At 39.6% G+C, this 25,483-nt stretch overlaps 2 protein-coding genes across 2 annotated transcripts; both read left to right on the forward strand.

The window, feature by feature from the left end:
• Window positions 1-794: 794 nt before the first annotated feature.
• On the forward strand, window positions 795-5,963 carry ciarta (circadian associated repressor of transcription a). Its single transcript, XM_070921684.1, has 7 exons — window positions 795-827; window positions 950-982; window positions 2,267-2,617; window positions 2,704-2,779; window positions 2,901-2,979; window positions 3,095-3,248; window positions 3,636-5,963. Exons 3-7 carry the CDS (start codon window positions 2,267-2,269, stop codon window positions 4,011-4,013), a joined length of 1,038 nt encoding a protein of 345 aa, XP_070777785.1. The 5' UTR covers window positions 795-827; window positions 950-982; the 3' UTR covers window positions 4,014-5,963.
• Window positions 5,964-7,415: 1,452 nt separating this feature from the next.
• rprd2a (regulation of nuclear pre-mRNA domain containing 2a) lies at window positions 7,416-18,667 on the forward strand. Its single transcript, XM_070922163.1, has 10 exons — window positions 7,416-7,523; window positions 11,560-11,689; window positions 11,962-12,113; window positions 12,381-12,433; window positions 12,596-12,722; window positions 12,864-13,039; window positions 13,665-14,007; window positions 14,921-15,121; window positions 15,570-15,755; window positions 15,905-18,667. Exons 1-10 carry the CDS (start codon window positions 7,430-7,432, stop codon window positions 17,632-17,634), a joined length of 3,192 nt encoding a protein of 1,063 aa, XP_070778264.1. The 5' UTR covers window positions 7,416-7,429; the 3' UTR covers window positions 17,635-18,667.
• The last annotated feature ends 6,816 nt before the right edge of the window (window positions 18,668-25,483 follow it).

A 25,483-nucleotide genomic window follows, 5' to 3' on the forward strand; every position in this document is an offset into this window, starting at 1 on the left:
CTGGGCCTATGGCATTTAAGCATAGAACTTTATCAAAATAACATGACTTTTATGATCATTTGGGAGAATGTGGAATAGAAGGATGGCTGTATGTTAAATCAGAAATACTTTATTGATCCCCGGGGGGAAATTGTACTTGCTATAAATGGTGGTTTGCTATACATCTTTAAGTATTGATAAATGGTACAGATAAACGTGTGATATTTTATACCACAACAACTGTAAAACCTAAATCTGGTTCCCGTTAATCTTTTATGCACATGTATCTGTCAGATATCTAGTCTGTCTCTCCCTGTGTGTCTTTTCAGAGAACTAGAGGACAACGTTATATAAAGGTAAACATAAACAAGGAAGCCAGGAAAACATAACTACACAGAAAAATAGGATTGGGAAACGAAATACCCGCAGTCTGACCTGTTATTACGCTGTTATTTCCCTCAAAGGTATTGTCTATTAAAGCAATGTAACCTAATTTGCATACCAACATTTTAGGCACATGCAAACTGCCGCGTGCTGTTCTTCTCGTTCTCCAGCCACACCACCAGCACGTGCTGCCGTGGCAGGTTAGGTGGGATCTACGCATTTACCAGCCAACCGGCGCTGCGAATGCTGCTGATTGGCCAAGCCTCTGAGCCAATGAGAAAACATCGAATATCTCTTCAGCCAATCGCGGCTCCGAACCTGTCCTGCACGTGTAGCGTCCGTTGCGCTCTGTGGGTACTTTTTGAACAGGTTGTACGTCAGACCAAGTAAACGAAACACGAGCAGGGATTGAAGAGGCAGGGTGGGACTGAGCGTGAACTGGATAACAAGCGTAACCGCGATGTGTACGCATCTGTGCCGACAAAGATAGATATAGTTATGTTTGTCGAAGTTACGATTTGAAATTGTTCAACGTGTGTAAAGTAGCGTAACGTGCCTTGTCAAGCGTTGTTGTTTTGTTTTACAGTTTTTGTGAATCCAATTCTGCTCCGACTAGAAGGTAAGAGCTCTCTTCTCTGACTTTTTTTGTTTTTCAGGGAAAGTCGGCTGTTTTTGGGACTCGACTTGTAAATATAAATTGTTTTACGTTAAATAGAATACGTAGCCATGTTTGGTTATAACTTCTAATATTAATTTTCTGACTAGTCGATTCAGGTATCACTACAGAATTAACCGCAATCCATACTGTTGTTGTGGATGTTTGTTTTTCACAAAATATTTAACTAGCAGGTTAATGTTATCTTCCCTTAATACATGTTTAAAATGTAGCCGTGGCTGTAGAAATTGCAGCAGTTATGACACGCTGAAGCTGAAAACAAGACTTAAACTCGATTCATATAGCAGGTTGAAGGTTTATTATTGATGTTGAAGTTACACAAGGCAATAGTCAACAGTGGATGCACACATCTGTCCTCAGACTAGTTTTTACTGGAGCACAGCGCACGTACACACACACACACACACACACACACACACGTACTTTCTGGCACTGCTTGAGTTGGCTTGTATAGTCATCAAGGAAGAGCATGTCCTATGTGTGCTATCTTGCTATGTGATAATGTATCAACGTTGATCGTTTGCCTCGTCCTCTTTCGATTATATTGTACTTGCTGAGACTTGGTGAATACATTAGTCACAGCTCTTGGCAACAAGTACACTTCTAATTTGTATTGCATGATACTGACCAAAGGATTGTGTTTGCGTTCCTTTGCTGAATATTGTGCTTGTTATGTGAATAACTTCTTTTCATATACACCCTTTACTGTGTAGTGTGGGTTGATTGACATATTGATGTAATGCAAATATTGTGATAGTGTATGGGAATTGATAAAATAGGTGTTTTTGTAGTGATGCATTACACAATTTAATAGACACTTGAGTAACACTGAGTAACATGAAAAATTAGTGTCTCTACTTGTTTCATATCAATATTACTAATGATTTTTACTATTTTTTTTTATGTGTCAATATCTTCTAAAAAGCACCTATACTGAAATATTTGCTCATAATTATTGTGACCTTTCATTTAGCCAGTATCACATGGTCTTAAATGTACTAAATGTTTTATAGAAAAAGTCACCTTGGGGAGGGAATTACATATAAATGCTTTTATATGTGCCATTGGAAGACTCCAAAAGATTTCCTTTAGTATGCAGCATACTGATAATGTGCTGTATGTGCAACTCTTTGAATACTGCAACCCTACCTGTTTGATTTTTCCGTGTGTCAAAAGTTGTACTCATTTAAGTTCTGTTTGGACATTATTATCTCCCTGTCTCCACAGATGAATTCATTGGGCAGTTCTTCCAAATGGCCATCTTATGACTCACTACCCTCCACCTCGAGCTTTCTCCTCAGTGAGAGTGAGCAGACGGAGGATGAAGCAGACATCTTCTCAGAGGGAGAGGGGGACAGTGGAACAAGAAATCCCCTCTCAGTTGATGAAGGAATCACACCTTCTAGAAATTACCTTGATTTCCCAGCTCATTCAGATCAGCTGCACTTGAGGTCTAAGAGAGACCAGCGTGAACACTGCCCTGGTGAAACTAAGTATCCTGACTCAGCCTCTTCTCCTGGAGCTGCCACATTAAACTCCTCTTCAGCGACACCAGGGGACCTAGCCTTCGCTCAGAAAGTGAGCACCCTTGAACTGATTCCTTTGTCAGCCAAATAGCAAATCAATCGTAGTAGTAAAACTAATCTTTCTCCTTATTTTCTCAGTGTACAGATTTGTGCAGGTTTATCCGTCCTTTGCTTGAGCTTCTTCAGGGACTTAAGACTGGGCGATTTGACAAAGGTATGTGTTTGAGCAATATTAAACATGATTATCATCTCTTCTAAGTTTTAGTGCATCCTGTCCTGTAATTAAAAGTGTCAATTTACCCTGACATTTGGATGTTATATTTTACTTGTGGCAGGTTTATCCAGCTTCCAGCAGAGTGTTGCCATAGACAGATTGCATAGGATTCTTGGAATACTACAAAGGCCTGAAATGGGGTAAGACCATCACAAGTAGCAAGCCTAATATTATGACAGTAGTGAAAATTGGGATATTGTCATCCACACCCAGCTTTGTCATTAATGCTTGTTCCTTAACTATTTTTTTCTGCAGTGAGAAGTACCTCCATAACCTGCTGCAGATAGAGATGTTGCTCAAAATGTGGTTCCCTCAGGTGGCATTTAAGTCCACAGATGCACCAAGTCAGACCACCACTCCCAGACTCCCACCACACTGGCGCCAAAATCAGCTCCACATGCCAGTTAAGGTGAGCTTCACACTGGATGTTACCTGTGTTACCAAATAATCAAATCGTGGGCCTCGTGACCCAGAGATGTTAAAATAACAAGACAAATTAAAACACCATCTTTTTCTAACGACTAATATATTAATACAGTTACAGACAGTACAGAAAGCACAACAAGATAAAAAGATGAAAAGAGAAAGGAAAGACATAAAGTAAAGATTCGGATGAACTATATAATCTTTGTAATAGATTTAAAGATATAATTCAGTAGATGATACTCTCTGTGTAGGCTTGTCTTTGATAGCTGATAAGATGCTCAACTCAACTCAACTCAACTCAAGTTGTAATGAACTGTACTTTTCCTTTATGGTCATGGTTGTTATTTTTGTTTTTTCTTTCCCATTCCAGAAGAGAAAATTGAGCTGGTCAGACACTGACCACTCTGGCAAAGTCCCACCCAAGTATAAGCACCATCAACATGGAAAACATGGGAGCTGCCAGGCTGCGGCTTCACTTGACACCGTTTCCACACGTCTACCTGGATCACCTAAAAAACAGAAAACTGAGGAAGTAGCAGGTGAACCAGCTCAGGGCAGGTGTACAGCTGGACACGACTTTACAGACAGCACTGGCACTTTAAGCAGGCCGTCATATTTATGTAGCAAGAGAGAAAATGAGAATCGGAAGCAGCCTGAGATGTCTCTGCCCTCCTCTTGTGGCAGCCCAGCTGCACAGGACAGCTCTGTGTCCTCAAGTGATACCATTACTACAACTGACTCACCTTAGCTGGCCTTAGCTGACCTTGCTACCACATGGAGGTGCCACAGCATGCCAGCCAGAGTGAAGGCAGAGGGCGGACCTGATTACATAAGCATAAAGTTAGGCACAGAGCCTGTCTGTTATGACTGCAAGGCATGTAAAACCAGAAGAGGAGGAGGAGGAGGAGGAGAAATGCAGGGAGACACTCATTAACCCCTAAGTATCTAGTGTGGTTTTTGATTACACCAGAGTTGCACTATATTACCAAGACTGATATTATTTCTCTGTAAGAGTCTCACTTTTGTATACATTGACTTTTACTAAGTTAAAAGATGTTGGAAATAATTTACATGTGTTATGTGTTAAAGCAGTCTGTGCTCTGTTTTGTATTTTTCATATCATGGAATGCAGCTTAACAATAACAGTATAGGATTTCATGCCATTGGTGAAAAACATAAACAACAGACATTTTTCACAATTTTCTTACATTTTATAGACCAAACAATTAAACAATGAATTGGGAAAATTATTGGCAGCTTCATTTGTAGTGAGAATAATTTGTTAGTTGCAGTCCTGGTACAGTTACAAAAAATATCTCAGATTATTAAAAATAGCATTTTGGAAGGTTTAAATTGTACTTTGGCAGATGATTGATTGTAACATGGTTGACCGAAAGCGCATAGCCGCTGCCAACATGCCAAACAAAAACAATGTGTTGTCATATATGCATCTTACATCACAGTCTCAACTTCTTAATTTATTAGCATTTAACACACACGCAACACCTTTGTTTCTATGTAAATCAGAATAGATGTAGTTGCACTTATGTTAAAGGAACAAAATGCTGCACAGGAAATACCACAACCTGACTGATCAATCATTATTGAGGTAGTTGAGAGCATATGAGATGCTTGGCTGGATGCTAATATTTCAGTTACTCCTTTAGCTTGCCAATGAGTGAACTTGTTTTTTGTAGAAAGAGTTTAAAAAAACGTTTTATTACACAGATAAGTTTTTTTTTTTTTTTATACGTTGTTGAATGCATAATATATTTGATTCTGTGACATTGGAACAGATGTGACTGTACTTTGGATGACAATGAGGAAATGTTACACACTCGTTAACATTAAAGAGTTGTGATATTATTTATTAAAGATGTGTTTAAGAGGATCAGTACTTGAAAACCCTGATTCCGTCGACAGACTGGTGGAGCCAATATGGGCGCTTTAGGTACTTTAGGTATCATTGTGATTTATTTGAAATCTTATAATTTTGGCACTGTGGGTGGATGTAGTTGGAAGGCATAAAAAGTACATTTAGCTTAGCTAGGCTTATTGTTCACACAAAATACAACGTTTCATTGTGAGGGCAAAGAACAGCTTTTGTGTCCCATTTCAAATGGATTTGTATCACTGACTTACTGATAAAAAATTTGAATCACTCAAAGTGCTTTACTATTGATTATGTAATAAGGAATATCATGGAGATATGAGAAACTAAACAATTTCCATTCCTGGAGACATCAGTTGTTTTTGATGGCATTTGCACATTGTACCACCATTTTAAAAAAAAATCAGATATCATTCACGTTGAATGGTGTTTCATCTCTGGTGGTTTGTCACCAGTCAGCCTTACATATATGGTAGCCTGAAATGACATCATAAATCATACAAAAGGTGTAATATTTAACCAACGATGGTAAAATCATCATCTCACCACATATGTCATTGCAAACCAAATGTGCTGTTGTGTAGATGTTCCTCAGGCTTCAGTATTAGTAATTTTCATTGGCCCTGAGTTCTGTTATTTAAAATGTAAACTGTAACGATGTGGTGGAGAACAATAGTGTAGTGTAGTGTAGTGTTGTTTTGGTATATAAAATATAGCATCCTACCGTGCAGGTTTTCCTGTGCTGGGTTACACATCTTTCATTTGTGACAGAAAAACTGAAAGTGGAGTAAAAATCCTTATTTTCCAGTTGTATGTCTTTAATTTTTTCTTATTTTTAGTTTTCTTTGTTTTAGGCTATTTCTTTGATTCTTATAATGAAACTGTCATTATTGGTGATTGATAAATGCACATATTTTTATATATTAAATGATTGACGTGGTTCATCAAATCATGCAGTATGTTTGTTGGTTTGTGGAATGAAACACAAAGTCCAAGCTAGTCTGAAGTTGGTCTGCTTTAACATTTGAAGTTTCCATTTTTCATTTTCTTTCATTCATAGATGTGTTGGTTTACCACATAAGAAAATTCAATGAAATCCCACCCACAGAGCAGCAGCCGGAGCTCTTATTGGCAAGCTGTCATGCGTTGGCAGGAGTTAGATTTTTAATTATCATATATTTTTTATAATGCATTATTTAAATGCAAATTTAATCAATCACTTTATAGTAGCTTTTTTCTAAATTGTATCAGTTAATTGATTTATTATAATCAACCATTAAAAGTACTTAAGTGTAACACTCAAGGCTGCATAAGACAGATAAGTAAAGATAAGTAAGTTTTGAAAAATGTAGACTATCCATTTTATGCTACTTTCTACTTCCACTCCATCACATGCCAGAGGGAAATATTATACGTTTTACTCTACATTTATTTGACTTATATAGTTACTAGTTTGCAAATAAAGATTTCACATACAAAACTAATTATTGTCTCATAAATTATGATGCAATACTACTCTATAGTATTTAAATAGTTAAAATTGGCTCCACATTCATGCATCAGTATTGATAAACAAAAGGTACTGATGTATAATGATATATAACACTTACTGCATGATAAGTACTTTTACTTTTGATAATTTATGGATTTTTTGCTGTGCTTTTACCTGGGTAAAGCAACATCTTTATTTGCGTTTGAGTATTTTAACACTGTTGTTCTGCTACTTTTACTCTTGAGATCTGAATACTTCTTCCGCCACTGTTCCACTTACTGTGTGTGCTACACAATAAATAGCTTTCCTACGTTACCAATAACACGCAGCAGGAGGCGCTAACAAATATTAGCTTCCGTGGCACTTGGTGGCGCCATAATCACGTCGTGTTTGCGGAAGTGTCCTTCATCATCACTCCGCCAGCAACCAGTAAACAGACCTCCTGGATGTCGCAAGGCGCTAAGTTTTAGCCTTAAATATTAAATGATATAAACTATTAGCTGTGATACAGAAACTCACGGTGGATAATTTCTAGACGCAGAAAGTGATTGGAAACAGCATACCGAACATTTAAGCTGGGAGGCTGCTGAATGCGATTATGTCTGTGCTACGTTACGCTAGCATGCTAAGCTAAGTGCTAGCCACGGCTAACTTCAGTTGGTTTTTGGAATGGTAAAGCGCAGCGCGAGCTCCCCCGGACATGGCAGCGGGAACAGGGACCGCTTCTGGTGGCTCTCTAGAGTCTACTTTAGACAGGAAGTTTCAAAGTGTCACAAACACGATGGATTCAATTCAAGGACTGTCAACGTGGTGCATCGAGAACAAGAAGTACCACAGCCTGATTGTGCGACACTGGATAAAGTGTTTGAAGAAATGTAAGTAGCTTTACTACCTGTTAAACTGACAGTTGCTGCTTCAGCTGTTGGGGCGACCTCCTTTGGGCACATCGATCGCAGTCCTCCTAATGTCTAAAGTAACTATATTTTTGCTGTTTTTGACTCACTAACCAACAGCTTCGTCCTAGTTCGAGTTTAAAACGTGCGCTCCTCTTAATTTAGCCAGCCAGCACACTGGGTTGTTAGTCGAGAAGCGTCACTAAGTTGCGACATGCTGTCAGTTGCTTGCTTTCAAGTAGGATTATTATTACATTGTTTAATGCTAACTAATACTGCCTAATTTGCTGACAAGACAAACTTACGGCAGCTACTAAAATGTTCTCGTTAAGGGGGAAGTTTAATTTTGCGTGGTGTTTACTGCAGTTGTTAAGTGCTGTTCATAGCTGGAAAAAACGTCCAGCGGCCCAAATAGTCCCAGGTAGTCCAGGTAATTTGAGCATCAACTGCATTATTAAATTATCTTGTGGCAATATCTTGTGTGTCCAAATCTAATTAACACCTTCATTATTGTAGGTTAGATTCTGCATCCATGGTGCATTTTGATTTATAAAGTCATGTTTCATCAAACAACTGCAAACTCACTGACATATGGAAAACCTGAGGCCACGCGGTATAACAATACTAGTTGGGTTCTGGGTCTCTGTGCAAAATAAGCTGCCATCTGTAGTGTGATCTGTGCACTGTACTTGATGGAAACTTGGAGGCAACCACACATTTGTTTCCCAGAGCCCTCAAACCCTCAGGTTGATCCAGCCATGATGCTACTCTATTCGGTGCTTTAGTGTTTTCAGCCTACTCATAAAAATGGCTGTCATGTTTTAAAAATAATCTTTTGAAAAAGTGTTTGCTTTGTAGTCTATTATGGACTGATAAATTCATCAAAAAGTTAGTTGCAAAGTTATAAATATTTGCAAGTTTCTTTTACAGGTGTGTAAGAATGATGGTATATCTGTGATGTAAACTAGAGCATTGCTTTTTAATATTTTCAGTATGTAAATGTAGGAATTTGCAGTATCACTTGAGCAGCCGAAGTTGCCAGTTTAAATTCACAGGTTACCTACCAAATGCTGTTTTTTCTAATAAGTTTGTAAAATTGTACAAAAAACATGCTGTAATTAATCATTTAACAGCAACAAATGACAACACTTATGCTATAGAGAGCCATTACAACCTGAATCCCACGTATGTTTCATAACAGAGTACCAAAATACTGCTGTTCCCAGGTACCTTGTGTGACACGTTGCTGTCTCTGTTTGAGTTGAGGTCTTGAAAGCAATTATCATCTTCGTCTCTGCTTCTGTTTTTAGGTTTGGCTTTGTGTAACTGCAGCTTTGTGTGCGTCTTAGTGTGAGCAAAGAGCAAGAGACGATCCTAAAGACTGATCATAAAGTTTGTCTCTGGTCTTTTGTAGAGCGGGACAGCAAGGCCTGTTCTCTCACTAAGTACATTTCTTTATTCAAAAAATGTATTGCATGAACCTTTGCTACAAGATCTGACAATATGTGACATGTAAACCTAAGTTTTCTGTGTTATAAAGTCCATTACAATGGTGTTTAACCTCAGTTTTTATTTTAAGAACAAAAGTAGACAAAACAAAAAATATGATGAATATTCATATTTCATAGCTGGTGATTCATTGTTTAGATTACTTATTAAGGGAAAATGCTGTATTTGTTGTTTCCTGCTGCTCAAAATATGAGGCAATGCTGCTTTTCTCTCTTGTTTTGTATCGTTGGGTTGATCAGCCAAAACACGTTTAAAAACATCACCTTTGTCTCTGGGAAATTGTGACAGCCATTTTGCACAATATTTTGATATTTTTAAACTAAACAATTGACAGATAAATCGATAAGGAACATAATCGTTAGTTGCATCTGAGTATACAATATAACCACAAGAATCATTTTAGGGTTCGATAACATTTTGGTGATAACCTTCAGCTTTAACAATTTTCTATGCTGTTGTTTCATTTCCTGTCTGCCATTTGATGGAAAGTTCATATGGATGAATCAACAGGGAAAAGACTGTCAGCTCATGGTCCCAGTAGTGATCTTTTTTTATTTAACCTGTAGCTGCATTCAGTTTTGTTTAGGAAGGGTTGTCACGTGTGCCTTTCTGTTAACCTGAAGAGGTCCTTGTTTTTGAATAATGGAGTTTTGTCTGGTTTCTGTTATAGAAACAGGTGTTGGTTTTAAATGAAAGAAAATAACTGATTAACTCATTATTAGAGTAATTACATTTCTGCCTTTACATTCTGAACACTTGCATTTATTGCAATTATTGCAGGAATTTCTTTTGTATGTTAAACTGATTTTGTTGTTTTTGATTTTCCAAAAAACATTTCTGTGTTTTTCACATCCGCCATGGCTGGAGAACTTTGGACTTATGGACTTGTATGTCAACTTTGGCTGGCAGACTTTGGTTTTACTCTCATACTCCATAAAAGTGGAGAAGTGTGTTGAAGAGGTGGCCTTGGCGCACTATTGTATGTCTTTCTCTTAGCTTGCTGTTTGTTGTAAATTGCATTTCAACAGTTTAATGTAAGTCTTTGTATGGGTTACAATTTTTATTGTTATTGTTCTGCTGGATAGAGCACCACTTTTTAACTATCTACATAAATCTAACTCAGTTTGTCTTTGCAATAGCTTGAAAGTGAACTAATGGCTGATCCAGTCGAGATTGTTGTTTAAAAATGGTAAAATGGCAGCTTCATGTTTGTCCTGAAGCTTCTGCTTTCAGTAAGAAATGTGGCTTTTTCTATCACCTGGAGGATTTAAGCAAGTCAATGGAAATTTTGCAGCGGTTTGCCTTTTAGTGTAAATGTATTGGCTGTGAGTTGAATCCAGTTGTTATTGAAGATATGAGTAAAGTCACATAACTTGGCATAGGATGCTTGGTGAGTCTGATTCTTAGTTTTGCTCACATATTCTCTGATGAGATAATTGCACCATTATATTATATTATAACAATATTATTATGGTTATTTTTGTGAATTAAAGAAAGGATTTAATGGGAAAAGGTGTACCCGGTCTGAAAAGTTAAAATCAAAGTGCTGATTTGGTGTCAGGACCAGAACTTGGGTATCATGTTGACACCCTTATTAATGAATGTCACATTTTATTCAGTCCTACGCGTGTGAAAACTCAGTAGGCTGTTATTTCACTCTCTTGAAAGCTCTCGCTCGTCATTACAAAAACTACAGGCTCTCTCTTGGCCTTCATCTTTGATCTCTAATAAAACATATTGTCATGTATGTATCTGTCTTTAAGTTAATCAGAATGATTCACTAATTGCTATTGTCATTTATTAAGTAAAAATACCACACATTTTAGATTTACAGCTCAACAAATACTAAGATTTGTTTGCTTTTCTCATTTAATGTAAATGTAAATTAACATGTTTTTGTGTTTTGCTGCTGGTCAGACTAATTTTTAATGTGTAGTGGTGGAAGAAGTACTCAAATGTTTTATTTAAGTAAAAGTAGAAATATAAGTACACTCTACAGTGTAAAGTAAGAGTCCTGCATTCAAAATATTAGGTAAAAGTGCAGAAATATTAGCATCAAAGTATACTTAAAGTACCAAAAGTAAAAGTGCTCTTCATGCAGAATGGCTCATTTCAGGATAATGTTTATTATATTATTGAATTCTAATAATTGATGCATTAATGTGCACATCACTTTACTGTTGCAGGCAAAGGTGGGGCTAATTTCAACTACTTTATATACTGCCGGGTAGCTTGATTCATAATAATACATCATCATTTATTAGTTGGAAATACTCAAGCAAAGTACCTGTATAAGTGATGGGTGCTTGTTATTTTGACAGTTTACAGAGTAGATAATTAATCGGTTAGTTGTAAAAATAATCAATACATTGCAGGACTACTGATGCCTACAAATATTTGAACGAAAGACATAAGCCGCTTTTCAGGTTATTTGGAGTCATCTGTTCCCTCAGCAGATCATCTGCCTTCCCAGTCAAACTAACGTTAGCGTCTCTCTTTCCTCCAACAGCTGATGCCCCACAGAGGCTCAACCTTTTTTACCTGGCCAACGATGTCATTCAGAACTGTAAAAGGAAAAATGCTATTGTTTACCGTACGGCGTTCGCTGAGGTGCTTCGTGACGCCCTCTTGCTGGTCAAGTAAGTAGTTAATAGTTAGTTTGATAGTATAATGTACAGTATATTAGATGTAGTGGTAATGTTTGTGTTATTTGTGTTGGGCCCTATTTTTCCTCTCCTTTCTTTCGACCTCAGCCTTTGTCTTTTGCTTCTCACTTTCTCTGTCTCCTCTGTCCTAGCCTTTGTTTTATTCATTCCAAGAAATTCCTCACACATAAATAAAACTGATGTCAAAAACCATTAATCTCTTGTCTCCCTTGTTGTTATTCTGTCATCCCCTCTCCTTTCTCCAGCTTTGAAGGCGACCCTAAGGTAATTAAATCGGTGGAGAGGATACTGTCCATCTGGGAGGACAGGGGTGTGTATTCAGGGACACTCATTACTGAGCTGAGGAGTAGCTTAGTCAAAGAGGAGTCCCCCCCTGAGACGCCCGTCGAGCAAAAAAGTAAGTGTGTTGGCTTATTTTTTTTCTCCCTTTCTTTTGATGTTGTTATTAATACATCATCTTTACGCCAACCTTGCAGAGTTTTGATTTTACTTTAAGTTTGAACAACTTCTGTTCTTGTTCTATTAGCTTCAATAGCTTTATTCTATGTAACCCTATTTTATTGTATTTTGATCTCCAAATACTGAATGTTGCATACCTGTGCGGGTTGGGGTTAGGATCATCTGTTTGATGTGATCTCTAACTTTTATTCATATTTACTTAAAGCTCCAGTTGAGTCTAAAGCAGATATACGGTCCAAGGTTGTTGCTGAATTTGTGGTAAGCATGAAATTAAAAGTTTTAAGCTCAACTAAACTGCGGCATTGTTATTTTACAAACTAAGCTAATAAAAGTAATTATGCTTGTCGTTGTCCTCTTTTTCTCCTTTACTAAAATATTGTGTTGGTCTGACATTGAGGCTGACTGCTCCCTCTGCTTTAGCCCCAGGCACTAATAGACGAACTGATGAAGTACAAGAGATCTGTGGAGGAGGTTGACCTGAGAGAAAAGCAGCTGGCAGCTATGAGGGTTGACATCTGCAGTTCCGAAGCCCTCAAGAAACTCAAAGGTGCCTGCTTTAGTCGTCTTCTACTGTTGCACCGTCTGTCCTACTGCAACAGACAGAAGGGTCTCGGCTTGAAGACCAGCAATGCTTTTTCTCTTTCTTACATTGCCTCAAAAATCACGCTTACATGCTTGATTCTTACAGATAAAGCCGGGGGAAAGAAGTTCTCCAAGGACTTTGAGGAAGGAAGTGCGCAACTACAGGAGTTTGTCAAATTCCTTGACAAACAAAGCAAAACAGGGCCTCCTGTCATGGAGGCCCTCAACAACGCAGATATCTTCTATGAGACGCAATACAATGAGGTCAAGATTGTTGCTAATGTGAGTGACGGATGTCTTCATATATTTGTTGTATTGTCTATGTTTTAATTCTCAATCATAAGAAGTTATCTGTAGGTTTTTGCAGCTCCACTATGAATACAGGATCACATCCTCACAGCCCTCGCTTCACACTTTTGCAACTATAAGTTTGTCGACAATGTTACATCCTCGTAATTTATGAACATGGATTCAAGTAAACTTTGTTTGTTAGCCCGACCAGGAGTTATTCTGTTGAGGCTCTTAATTTGTTAGTCTCTTTGCTCGCCCATTACATGTAGAGAACCACGTTAGATCAGTGTATATGAAGAACAAAATGATGTGTGTTCAACATAATTCCTTCTGTTTTATGGCAGTATGAGCATACATTTAATTTAAGATAACATGGAAGGCACATATGTTAATGCATAAAGGCTATCATATACATACAGTAGACACACAATGCGTACAATAGATTAAACTTCTTATTAACTGTGAAATGACAGGAAAGTACACAGAAAAGAAGAAACACACAGAAAAAATGAAAATGTGTTGTGGGTTGAATTGTAAGCTGGCTATAAAAGCTGTTGGTAGACTGTGTTTTGTTTTATTTTTCATTTACTGATACTCCATTACCTCTCCTCTCAAGGCCTACCAGACGTTTGCTAACCGGGTGTCCCACCTGAAGCGTAAGCTGGACACCCTTAAGGCCACCTTGCCGGATCTGGACGAATCACCCATTCCCTCACCCTCTGCAGACGCACCATCTCCGACGGGCTCAGAGTCTCCTTTTCATGGTCTGGAATTGGCCCACCCCGATCCAGATCTTGATGGATCTGCTATGGATGATGAGGCAGAGCCACCGGCCCCGAGCCCTCTGTCCTCACCTGGAAGATCCCCTAAAAACGCAGAGACTCTCGGGGAGAATGACAATCGTGAAGTGGAAGACATGGAGCTCTCGGAGGAAGAAATGGACAGCGGTGGCATTATAGGTGAGGAGTGGGCTGGTGATTAGGGACTTAATGACTGACAGCACAGTGAGGGCTTTTTAAATGCAATATTTATAAACGCTGTTTGTGAGTATTCCTACTGTGGCAGCATTATGCAGAAAATGTGTTAAAATAATAAAAATGAGAAGCACCACCGAAAATAGTCAAGTGAAGTCACTGACTCATACAGAAAATCACACAAAACTCCTATCACAGCCGTCACATGTCAACAAAGACCATCCAAGCATTTCTTCCGATCTGTGTTCCAGCCAATTTCACAGGAACACTTTTCCCCACTCATAGAGCCAATTAATTAAAACTAAATATATTTAACTACAGACAGCCATCTATCTGCTTACTTTCATGTCCATTTGATTTTCTTACTGGCTACAACACCTGCAACTTGCCTTATATGATCTGTGTTAACTACCACACTCTGATGGGTTAAACTGTGACCTTTTACCAGCATTTACATGCAGTTTAATTTGTTTAGCCATTAGCCATATGTAAAGATGATTTATATTGTTATACTGTTTTTTGTGCATGATTTACCAAGAGACAAGTTGTTTAGCTTCCGATGCTCTGCTCATACTGTTAACATTATAGAGATTACATTATGTCAACATCAAGCACAATATTTTATAGCCATTATAAGATTATTTGTCATTATAATGTCAGCATTTTGTATTTAAACTTGTCTTTTAAAGGTTGCAATAAAAAAAGATGGCTGACCTTTGTGTTATGATTTAGTTTTTCACAGAAAGCTGGAGACAAATTTTCAGTGTTTTTGCCAGCATATTCGCCTCCATTCATTTATTTATTAAAATGATTAAATGAATTGTGTTACCTATTAACAAATTGAGTGCATATGTGGTAGCATGCAAACTCTCTCTCACGGCCATATTTTTCCTCTCAGTTGAGGAGCAGATTGAACGCCCCACCCACCCAGAGGTGTCCACTCCAGTCCCCGCAAAAATGAAGCCATCAGTGGCAACACAGCAGCCTGTCACACAGGTCACACCCCCTGTAGCTGCTCCTGCAACAGCTGTGGAAAGCGTTGACCTGGGTAAAATTGGCTCCATCCTCAACAGTTTAAGCTCAGTCATAAAGAACACAGGTGAGTGCTAGTGGCAAAATGAAACTGAACGGTTCTCATGTACCTCACAGCCATCCCTGACATCCTATACACACAGTGCCTCTATGATGGACTTCTTATGTCAGTCTCTTTCAAAATAAAATAAATTGTAAAAAGGTGTAAGAATATAATGGAGAGTATTTATTGTGCCATGTTCCAAGAAAAAGATAAATCTCAGCGTTGATGATTGAATGGTGTCTCTTGATCTTTGCTGTGAAAGAACTAACTTTGCAAATGTAATGTGTGGTTGGAACCCTAATATCTCTGCAACACAGAACTGAATAAGTCTGAATTCAAATGTTTGTTATCCCACATAAAAAATTATTTTTCTTGACTATAAATATGATTTAATTCCTAGCATTCTCCTGTAATTTAAATGATAGGTTATGATAATTTACAATTAAAATGAGTGTCCCTCTCTGTCTCACAGGACCATTAGTGGAGAGTCCTTCTGCAGCTGCCCCTGCTGGCTCCCGTTTGAAGACCACACCCGCCGCCGCCCCTGTGGCCTCTCAGGATGCCAGTTCACTGGTAAATCTCCTTTCCAAAGTGGACATGAGTCCTGAAGACCTCCTTGGTGCTCTCTCCAAAGTCCATGGCCAAGGAAGCCTTGAGGGTGAGAATAAGGAGTCCTTTGCGTAGTTGAAGATAAAAACTTTGTTTTATATCATGCGTCTATTTTATACCGTACATTAAAAGCAGCAAGCTTGCTTAAAATACAATATTTTATAATATGATTTCTTTATTCTTTCTTTCTTCACTTAGGCATTACTTCTCTTCTGGGAAATCCAGCTGCAAATGTCTCCTCAGACTCTTCCAGTACAGGCAAGATTCCTCCCTCTCCCTCATCCACATCTGCATCAGCAGTACCCTCTCAGAGCCTGTCTCTCTCCTCTGTTGCCCCTGTGCCTTCTTCACCCAGCTCCACTGTAATGCAGAGCACAAGCTCCCAAGCCCCTCCTCAGACTACCAACCCAGCCTCTGCCCTGGTCCAGGCTCTCCATAGAGACATGGATTTGATAACAGAGCCAGAACCGTCCATGTCTTCTAAGAGTTTAGAGTCTAAAATCCACCGCTTCCTGCAGGGGAACTCTGCTTTCAGTTCATTTGACCTGGGCTTTTCCAGAAACCCAGTGCTGGGAGGGGATAACCTCAGTCCAGTAGCTGGAACGGACAACCAGGGTGGGACTCCAGTGCGGGATGAGGGCGGAGGCACCCCAACTCAAGATGAGATCATGGACAAGCCTGTTGTGGCTTCGTTCACTTCCAACACAAATCAGTCATCTATTGAAGAAACGATTCCTATTGCATACCAGAACAGGAGTCAGCAGAACCTCAACAATCCCCAACAGCAACCTCACCTGCAGCCAGGTGTGGCTCAGAATGGGAAGGTCTACCAGCCGTACCCATATGGCAAACACGAGATGTCAGAGCATGGGATTACTGCACCTGTTGCCCATTACCAGCAGATTTCTGCACCAACAGGAGGGCCAGTGTCTGGAGAAAGAGCCCCAGGCAGTGCCAGTAGCACACAGACAGTAGACAGCTTTCAGGGGGTGAATGAAAGGGGTTGGTATGGTGTCACTTACCCAGAGGGGAACTCTCAGCAACCCAGAGGCTACAATGTGACAGCGCCTGGAGGGGCTGGAGAAAACAATATGTCAGGACTTTATCCATACCAAGCAGAGCAAACTCAGAAACCTCAGGAGTTGGCCTCTGAGCAGGGCGCCACCACATCCCCTGGTTTCTTCAGAAGCCACCTCCCCCCCATCCCAGAGTTCCCTCCCCCTCCTCGTAGCTTTGACGCACCTCCTTCCGTGACCAGCAGTACGATGATTCCTCCAGAGCATCAGCCAGTCCACCATGCAGACAGAGGGGAGGCGATTGGGCCCAGAGTCGACAGTGTCATCAGTGGGATGGTGGTCCACGACCATCAACACAAATCCATGTTTCATCCAGATGATCCGCTGTATGACCTTGATCGAACTCGCCCCTCTCACCCTGAGGATTTACACCCTCACCCAGACGACCTGCGTTACCATGAGGACCCCGAGCATTACCACGATGAGCTCCGCCATCGTGATGCCCTTTTCTTTCAAGAAGACCCTTACCGCCACCCAGATGATCCATATTACAGGCCAGGCAGCCCTCCACACCACTACCCCAGAGTTCGAGGGCGCCTTACTCCCCCTCTCTCACCCTCAGAGGACCCTTTCTACGCCCACGACTACCAGTGGCACAGCCCCCATCCTCTGCACTACACTCCAAGGAGACCACCACCTCATCTTGAAATCCGTCATCCTGGTCTACAGCCTCCACATCGGCCTCCACACCCAGCACACCACCCACGCCCCAGAGGACCCCCACGTGTACCATTTCCTCGGTTTCACGGCCCTGACCCAAGGTTAAGAGGCAAACGTCCAGGTCCAAGAGGAGGGGGAAATGCTGGTCCAATGTTCCCCCCGAAAAGACCTTTCCCACCCCCTCGGTACTGACTGGACATGTAGCTTTTGAGCTCTTTAAATCACTGTGGATGTCATGAAGGCAGAGGCAGGACTTTTAAGACTGTTCAGTAACTTGTAGAGGTCCACACTGTGCCACAAGAAGCCTCTGAAAATCTGAAATGGAAAATGTGGAAGGATAAAAGTACAGACACTGAGGGTGGGCATCAGGAGACAAGGTTATACTGGAGACGAATTAATTCAGCAAGCTACCAGAAGAAAAATGTAAATGGCGAAAGAATAAAGGATGTTCAGAAGGTTGAGGAGAACAAGAGACAACACCAGGAGATGTAAAAGAAATCGGAGGCTCTGAGAGGGCTGCTGGGCTGAAGAATGAAGACAGAAGATGAAAGAAAATAAGAGGTGGATATATACAATTCACTTTTTGTGTTATTTGCTCCAGTATGAAGCATTGCATTAGATATGTAATTTAGCATCAGTTTGATATAGGTCAGAGTGTGTGCATGGTATGTGTGTGTGCATGCGGTCAAGTGTAAGTCAACTAGTCACAGAAGTTGAAGATAGTTATTTTTGCTAAGAGAGAAACAAAAGAATGTAGTTGATGCAATGTTTCTGCTGTTATTCAGTTTTTCATTGAGCAGTTTTGCCTTCTTCTCTTCCATATCAGCAGTATCCCAGTAGCTTTTGGTAAAAACATCAATTTAAATTTCACTTTGGGTATGAAAAACAAGAAGAGTGTATGTTATAGAATTTATGTTCCTTCTACAAATCTCGTTAGCATATTTGGGGAAATGATTTTTCATTGTTCCAACTCCGAATGTTATATTTGTGAAGCGATGCTTTCTCCACTAGTGCGTGATATCCCCTCGGCGATAGTTTTACGTCTCGTTAAGTTCCCTGAAGGAGAGCGGCACAAGTCTATTTAAAGGGAGAAAGAGGTGTGAGAGTAATTTTTTTCAGCCTCCAACACCGACGCAGAAGAAGTGCATTTTTGGAGAGGATGAAGATACTCGTCTTCAGTTTCGTTTTACTTGTACTGACCAATAAAAATATGAGTTTGAAAAAATGTGTTGTTATTTTTCTTTCCTCTGACTGTTGCACCACTGCCCTAAACTATTATCTATACACGACATTTGAGTGTTCCTGAACTAAAGCATTAGCAGAGAAATTAGCATACCTACGTCTCTATGAAGTTCATGTAAGTGAATACAGGTTACATTGTGCTTTGCTATTTGAGGGCAATATTTAATCACTATTTTAATACTCAAAAAGTAACAGGGAAGGGTTTGATCCACCAAAGTGTCAGTTTCCTGTTAGGTCTAAAATAGATTGCTGTTTCCATGTAACATTATTTCAGAGAGGTAAAAATAATGTTGCTCTCCAAGAATAAAAATAGGCCTGACTTAGGTACCTTTACTGTATTTAAATATTAATTAGTAGAATAAAATGCATTATGTTTTTGTACCATGTAGGTACTTGCTGTTACTGCAAAGAAGATGCAGCCATTTGTAAAGAAAAGTATCTGTTTTGACAGGTCACATAAAAAAGAAATTGTCTGCTCTAGATAAATAGTCAATTTTTTTGGTAATTTAAACTATAGCCCAAGGTTGCATCCTTCAACCTGTGTGGACGTTCCTGTTGTTTAATATCTGTGTTCAGTTAACTGAACTGACCCTAAATGTCTGTATAGGTTACTTATTGTAGTCAACTATAGAAGACAATGGACTCGTTTCGTAATCTTAGTATTTCTTCTGTTTGGTTTGCTGTTAGTAGCACAATCTAACAGTTGGACATAGGTTTCAAATTGGCCTGGAAACAAGAATGAATGTGTACATGCGATTGACTCTTTTTTCAGTGGAGTCCATTATGTTAACTGTAATGTAACTTATTCTCCACTGATTACAACACGTTACTGAAGCATTTAAAAGTCTACCAAATGTATGTACATGAGACTTTACTGCCTCTGTAAATGCTGAGCGTTAAAGCTGTCCCTTTGGTTCCATTTAAAGTCCCTCCCCACATCCACTTCACTGTTTTCTGCTGTGCTGCTGGTGTGATGAACACATTTCCAGTTGAGGGTTAATTGTTTCCCTTTGGAAAACAGATGTTTGTTTCCCTCATGGCACAGTAGAAAGCTCTCCTCAAATATCCCTGCCTCTTTAATGGAAGAGGGGAATATGAGGGACACTTGCAGACGAAGTGCTAATCAGTAAGATTGATTATGCAGTTATAAAGCAAGTATTAAAAGCCCTACTTAATATATTTGTAAAAAATCATATGTCGTTAATTAGACCTTTGGACTGTTTGCTACTTTGTTGGATTATAAGTCTAATTAAAGAATCACATTAACGCAGTTATACTAAGTGAACCTTTAATTGATCTGTATTTTGTTACAGTAGTGAAGAAGCAAATAGTAAACCCTCTAGTAGCCTTAAACCAGACGCAGAAATGGATGTTTTCCATCCACATTTCAGCTTTGATTGCTGTAGAAGAAATCTGCATCTGGATCAGATTCTAACTGATTCATCCTTCGGGTGAGATTGGCCATAATTAAGGCCGATTCATCACAGCCTTTGTTGAGGGAAATGTGTATCGATTTTAACAAGGCAACCCTCGTGCGACTTTGCAAAATCTTTGCAAGAAGAAAAAGTGAAGCTAAACGTTGATCCAATACATCTTTATTTTACTCGACGTTTTTATGCGAAACAAATTAGGGCGGAATTTATTATTACGAGGCAGGAGGCATCAGACGGATAATAAACGTTCCTGAAATAAATAGTGCAGTGAGCTCCGGTGAGCCAGCCGTCGCCAGATGTCAGTAGATCTTTCCAGGATCACTTTCACTTTATTAGTCTGCTTTGTGAGACGAGGAGCAGCCATAGTCCACCTTCAGGGTCTGGACGTTTTGTCAGGGTTGCTCTTGATGTCGTTTATTGCGCTAAAAGTACTGAATTGCGCCATAAGAATCAATATTTTTGTCATTCATCCTGCCTGAGAAATAATGTTGCACCAACCTACTTTCCCTTGATTTTTAACCTATTTCCTGTTTCATCCCCTCCCTCCTGCTGTTTTCCTCCTCAGGGACCCGGAGCCACACTTTGATGTGTCTGATGTGATGGGAACCTTTTCCACATGTTAACTGATGGCAAAGGGGGTTTTTTGATGCTGCGGTGGTTCTCCTCTTTGAATCCTGCGTGGCTCCCAGTGATGGCTCTTCATGGTCTGACGTGAATGCTGTGCACCACAGCAGCTGAGTAAGCCTCCAGTTTAATACATCAGAATCTTAGTGGCACCAGCAGGAAATCAAAACAATCGATACAGGGTGGGAGAAAATAAAAATGATGAAATTGTTTCTCTCCCTTTCTCTGTGTTCACAGGAGAGCAGGGAGGCTGGACAGAGAGGCCCATGTGAGTAAGTACAGCCAGGATTATTAAATACTTTTTAAATATTATATTCTCTCACTCATACACACAATTACCTCACATAGCTTTCAACAAACCCAGGTATATACACACACCTCCACTGTGTAAAACATATCCATTAAGTGCACTTTTTCTGAAATAAAGAATTATTGGTCATATCAAAATAAAACAAGGTTGTGTTGTGTGTTTATTTATCGTACAGCTAGTCACGTGCATCAACTGTCAAAACCATGTATTTCCAAAATGTTAGCTGTAATTTAGCTCACTAAATTTGGAGATCATATCATTGTTTTCACTGCAGAAGATGAATCGAAGACCCGTCCTGACCTCTTTCTGAGTTATGAGTCTGACTGTTTGTGGAGTATTTCTCTGCTCCAGCAAACTCTCTGTCTTTAATTTAAAGCCAGTGGTGGACTACATTTACTCAAGTACTGTACTTAAGCACAGTTTTGAGGTACTTTACTTGAGTATTTCCATACCACTACGTATGCTACTTTACTTTTTAATTCTACTCCACTACATTTCTGAGGGAAATGTTGCACTTTTTTACTCCACTACAGTTATTTAACAGCTGTAGTTACTTGGTACTTCACTAATTAAGAAACATATGACCGCCTTTTAAATTGTGATGCACACATTCCTTATAGTGAAGCCATGTTAGACCAGAACTGTTTTTAGCATTAGATAGTCTACCAGTGCAAATAAATGTAGTTTTTTCAAAATATTTTCCAAAATCAAGTTTCATTTTTCATAATTCTACTACAGTGATGCGCCTTATACTTTATTGTTTCAAGATACAGGTTGAAATACTATAGAAAATCCAGTTTTTATAACCCAATTAAAGCCAGAAATGCACTGGTAGAGATTGAGCAGTAGCCTGTATAAAGTACAGCTGCACCTCAACCAGCTACAACAGTGAAATGCTACAAATACATCAATGATAATAATCTTTACATAACACTACAGTACATCTACTTTCGATAATTGTGATACTTTTGATACAAAATGTTGCTGAAAATGCTTCTTTGCGTAAGTAAGTTTTTTACTGCAGGACTTTACTTGTAATGGAGTATGTATACATCGTTGTATTATTACTTCTACTTAAGTAAATGATCTGAATACTTCTTCCACCACCGTTTAAAGTCCCCAGATAAAGTCATATACGTGAAGCACAGCAGCAACATGGCCACCACCACTGGCATCGTTTGTATTTGCAGCTCGTCACCAGATGTCGTCGTTGGTTACTGTCTGAAATATAAAAAAGAATAAAATGCCATCCATTATGAAAGTGACACAAATCACGTTTCCGAAGCTCACGTATCTTTCATTTTCTACCTGACCACAGCCAGATGAACTCTTGAGTCTTTGCCTCGCCTGCACTGTGGGCTTATACCGGGGTTGAAGGGCGGAAGGCGGATAGGATTTAGTGGCTGGTGGCAGATGGCAGTCTTAACATTAGACACAAGCCGAGGAGATGTTCTGCTGTTGGAAATAAAGGAATTAACGGTGGAGCCGCAGAGAGATCTGTGCCCAGAGGTTTGCTGTGTGTTCTTGAATAAACACTATAATGCTGCTGGAGTTGTTGAAGCCGAGCAGGTCCACATCGTGACTCCTTTGAAGTGTCTCCGTGTGCGCAGGTCGGGTGTGTGCAGCCTGCTGTCATGTGGGCTCATTGTTTACATGCTGTCGAGATTTCAGAGAGGGCGTGTGTGTGTGTGTGAGAGAAATTACGGTGCCTAAATTGACGAACACACTTACAAATAATGTGGGGGTTTTTTTGCACTCGGAGAGGGGAGATTGTAGCCATGATAATGTTTCAGCACCATGGCCAGCTCCACGGTGAGAACAAAAGGCGGATTTGCATCGCTTGATGTCAGGGACCGTCTGCTGTGTAACCGTCCACATGAAAAACGAAAAATATGATAAAAGCCTCCGAGCAAACGCCTCTTGCCCTCTTTACAGCCATATCTTGTCTCTGTCTTTTGCTGTTGAGGAAATAGGCCCCTTTAACATTTGATTCATGTCTAACATTACCTAACATGCGGTACGGCTTCATCCAAAGTGCATTTCAGCATGATTTTAGTGTGTGTGTTTGTGTGTTGGCAGTTGATAGATATGTAAAAACCCTAGCAGTGGATCCATTCTCAGATGAATTGGTGACCCTACATTGCCTTTAGGGGTGACTTTGCGTGTAAATGGTTGTCTGACTATAGAAAATGTACATTATGTGGATAGACTGATGACCTGACAACTGGAGGAAAGGTGAACTGTGAATGAGATTTTATGTTGATGTCAACTGTGTTTAAAGTTACAAAAACATACATTGATGGAGTAGAAGTGGGAAAAACGAATGAATGATGAAATAAAAGTTTGTCTTTGGTATCGCTGTATGAAAAGATAGAGAAACGGTGCATAATCCCCAAGTCTGATAAACTGAAGCGATTAGTATCTGCAACTATTTTAATAGATGATTAGTTGTTTATCGTTGATTTTTTTTTTATGAAAGAATGGAAAAAGCTCCTCAAATGTGAATATTTGCTAGTTTTTTATGTCTTCTATCATATTCAATAGAATATCTTTGTGTTTTGGCCCATCAGTTGAACAACCTTGGCTGTGGAAAATGAGATCAGATTGTCAATTTTCTCTATTTTCTGACATTTCATATGCAATTAATCGATTAATCCAAATGAAATGGATGCTGCGATTAGCCATGTATGTAATACACATGTCATGCAACAGGGTAGAATTGCAAGATAATATAAAAATGATTGGCCCTGCAAGTACATTTGTTCTGGATATTGAGGCATCAAAAGATAGACACACATTTCGAAGACAGATAAGAAAAGTTAAAAACGCATCACATTTTGCAGCCATGACTGTGTGTTTTATGTTCATGTCTTTTCATTTCCTCCTCCTCCTGCCCGGCTGTCACAGAGCTGGTAGTTTAGCGACGGTCCCCGGCGGCAGACATCACGGCTCGTACAGCCCAGGGGAGGAGGGATGGAGCTGAGATGGACAGGGAGGGAGACACCGGCTTACGACGTCAAAGGAGTACAGACACACACACACAGGGAGAGGGAGAGGAGAGGACAACCAACCAGACTGCCAATTCCCCACGGTCTCCCGAAGGAAGCCTAAATTCAGCTATCACAACACTCTCCATTCAGCAAAGCTAGAGGGAGATTTGTTTATTTTTATATCACATTTATTTTAAGAGAGAAAAAATTTACGGAGCATCTGTCAGGAAAGAGGAGGGGGGAAAAAACAACAAGCAGATCTAGAAAAACACGCTCATGCCGAATAAAGGACCGTCGCTGGATGTTACTTGTGTTGTTATAGGGGGGGTACAGGCCTAACTTGTTACAGGATTCAGAGACGCTGTTACAGACAAATGAACTGAATAATTGAGATTCAATAACTAAAAAAACAGCGGGGGGAAGAAGATCATCCACTGATTACGCCGATTCTTTGCCACGAACAGCACCACAGGTATGATTTTTTTTGAGAACTCTTTGTTGTTTTGTGCTTTTGGTCAAATGTGTAAAATCATGCTCAGGTCATTGTTGTTGACACCCGTGTCTTGACAAAGAGAGCGCAGGTCTCCAGCTGTGTTGACAGACACACTGTCATGTTTCTGTAGGGGCTTGAATATATAGGCGGCCTAGACCGAGTCCAGTGCATGGGAGGATTGTGTGTACTATTATTTACTACAACATCACATGTATGTTTTAAATCATGTTTTTATGTCAGGCAAAGAGAATATCTCTTAGCTCTGTACCTATGTATCATGATTATTGATCCCTAATGGTCATGTACTGTCAAGAATATGAAAGTTATGTGATTGTAATTTCATTTTTTGTAATTAATATGATTTTATTTTGTGTTTTATGCAAGTAAAACACAAAATAGTGGTTTCAACTGTGGAAATTATGTAAAATAAAATATGTGTTATTATATACAATCCCCTCTAAAATACTAATTACATCACTATTCCTATAGATTTTCTAGTATTTATAGCTTTTACGATGTATCTGTAGCTTATACTGGCCTCAGGTTACTTAGTAAGAATTTATACCCACTAATATATTAGTACATTAATATATATTGAAATCTAAGTGTTATTTATGTGTTTTATTGTGATATCTGTGTTTAAAACTCCTAAAATCTACCACCAGATTAGGTCTACCATGTCTCCAAGGCTGTAGAAACTATTATTTCAGCCTCCCATTCTCACTGAACGCTCCCATCTGCACCTCCATCCCTGGCCTCCTGTTTGCACCTCCTGTGCAGTGTGAATTTAAGCCCGCAGGCTCCTGTCTGCTCCTCCTGACCGCCTCCTCCACTCTCTGTGTGTGTGTGCGTTATTATTCCTCCCCAGACTTCTCAATGAAGGAGCCTGACGCAATCAAGCTCTTCATCGGGCAGATACCCCGAAACCTGGAGGAGAAGGACCTGAAGC

Source organism: Enoplosus armatus, chromosome 16, assembly GCF_043641665.1.
Source record: "Enoplosus armatus isolate fEnoArm2 chromosome 16, fEnoArm2.hap1, whole genome shotgun sequence".
NCBI classification, from domain to species: domain Eukaryota; kingdom Metazoa; phylum Chordata; class Actinopteri; order Centrarchiformes; family Enoplosidae; genus Enoplosus; species Enoplosus armatus.

What these genes read in the sequence shown, in the direction of transcription:
- rprd2a (XM_070922163.1), top strand. Translation starts at nt 7,430, where the DNA reads ATGGATTCAATTCAAGGACTGTCAACGTGGTGCATCGAGAACAAGAAG. An exon ending in AGGTCAAGATTGTTGCTAAT is followed by an intron (nt 13,040 to 13,664) that starts GTGAGTGACGGA and finishes TCTCCTCTCAAG; the next exon opens with GCCTACCAGACGTTTGCTAA. An exon ending in TGGCCAAGGAAGCCTTGAGG is followed by an intron (nt 15,756 to 15,904) that starts GTGAGAATAAGG and finishes TTCTTCACTTAG; the next exon opens with GCATTACTTCTCTTCTGGGA.
- ciarta (XM_070921684.1), top strand. Translation starts at nt 2,267, where the DNA reads ATGAATTCATTGGGCAGTTCTTCCAAATGGCCATCTTATGACTCACTA. An exon ending in CTACAAAGGCCTGAAATGGG is followed by an intron (nt 2,980 to 3,094) that starts GTAAGACCATCA and finishes TTTTTTCTGCAG; the next exon opens with TGAGAAGTACCTCCATAACC. An exon ending in AGCTCCACATGCCAGTTAAG is followed by an intron (nt 3,249 to 3,635) that starts GTGAGCTTCACA and finishes TTCCCATTCCAG; the next exon opens with AAGAGAAAATTGAGCTGGTC.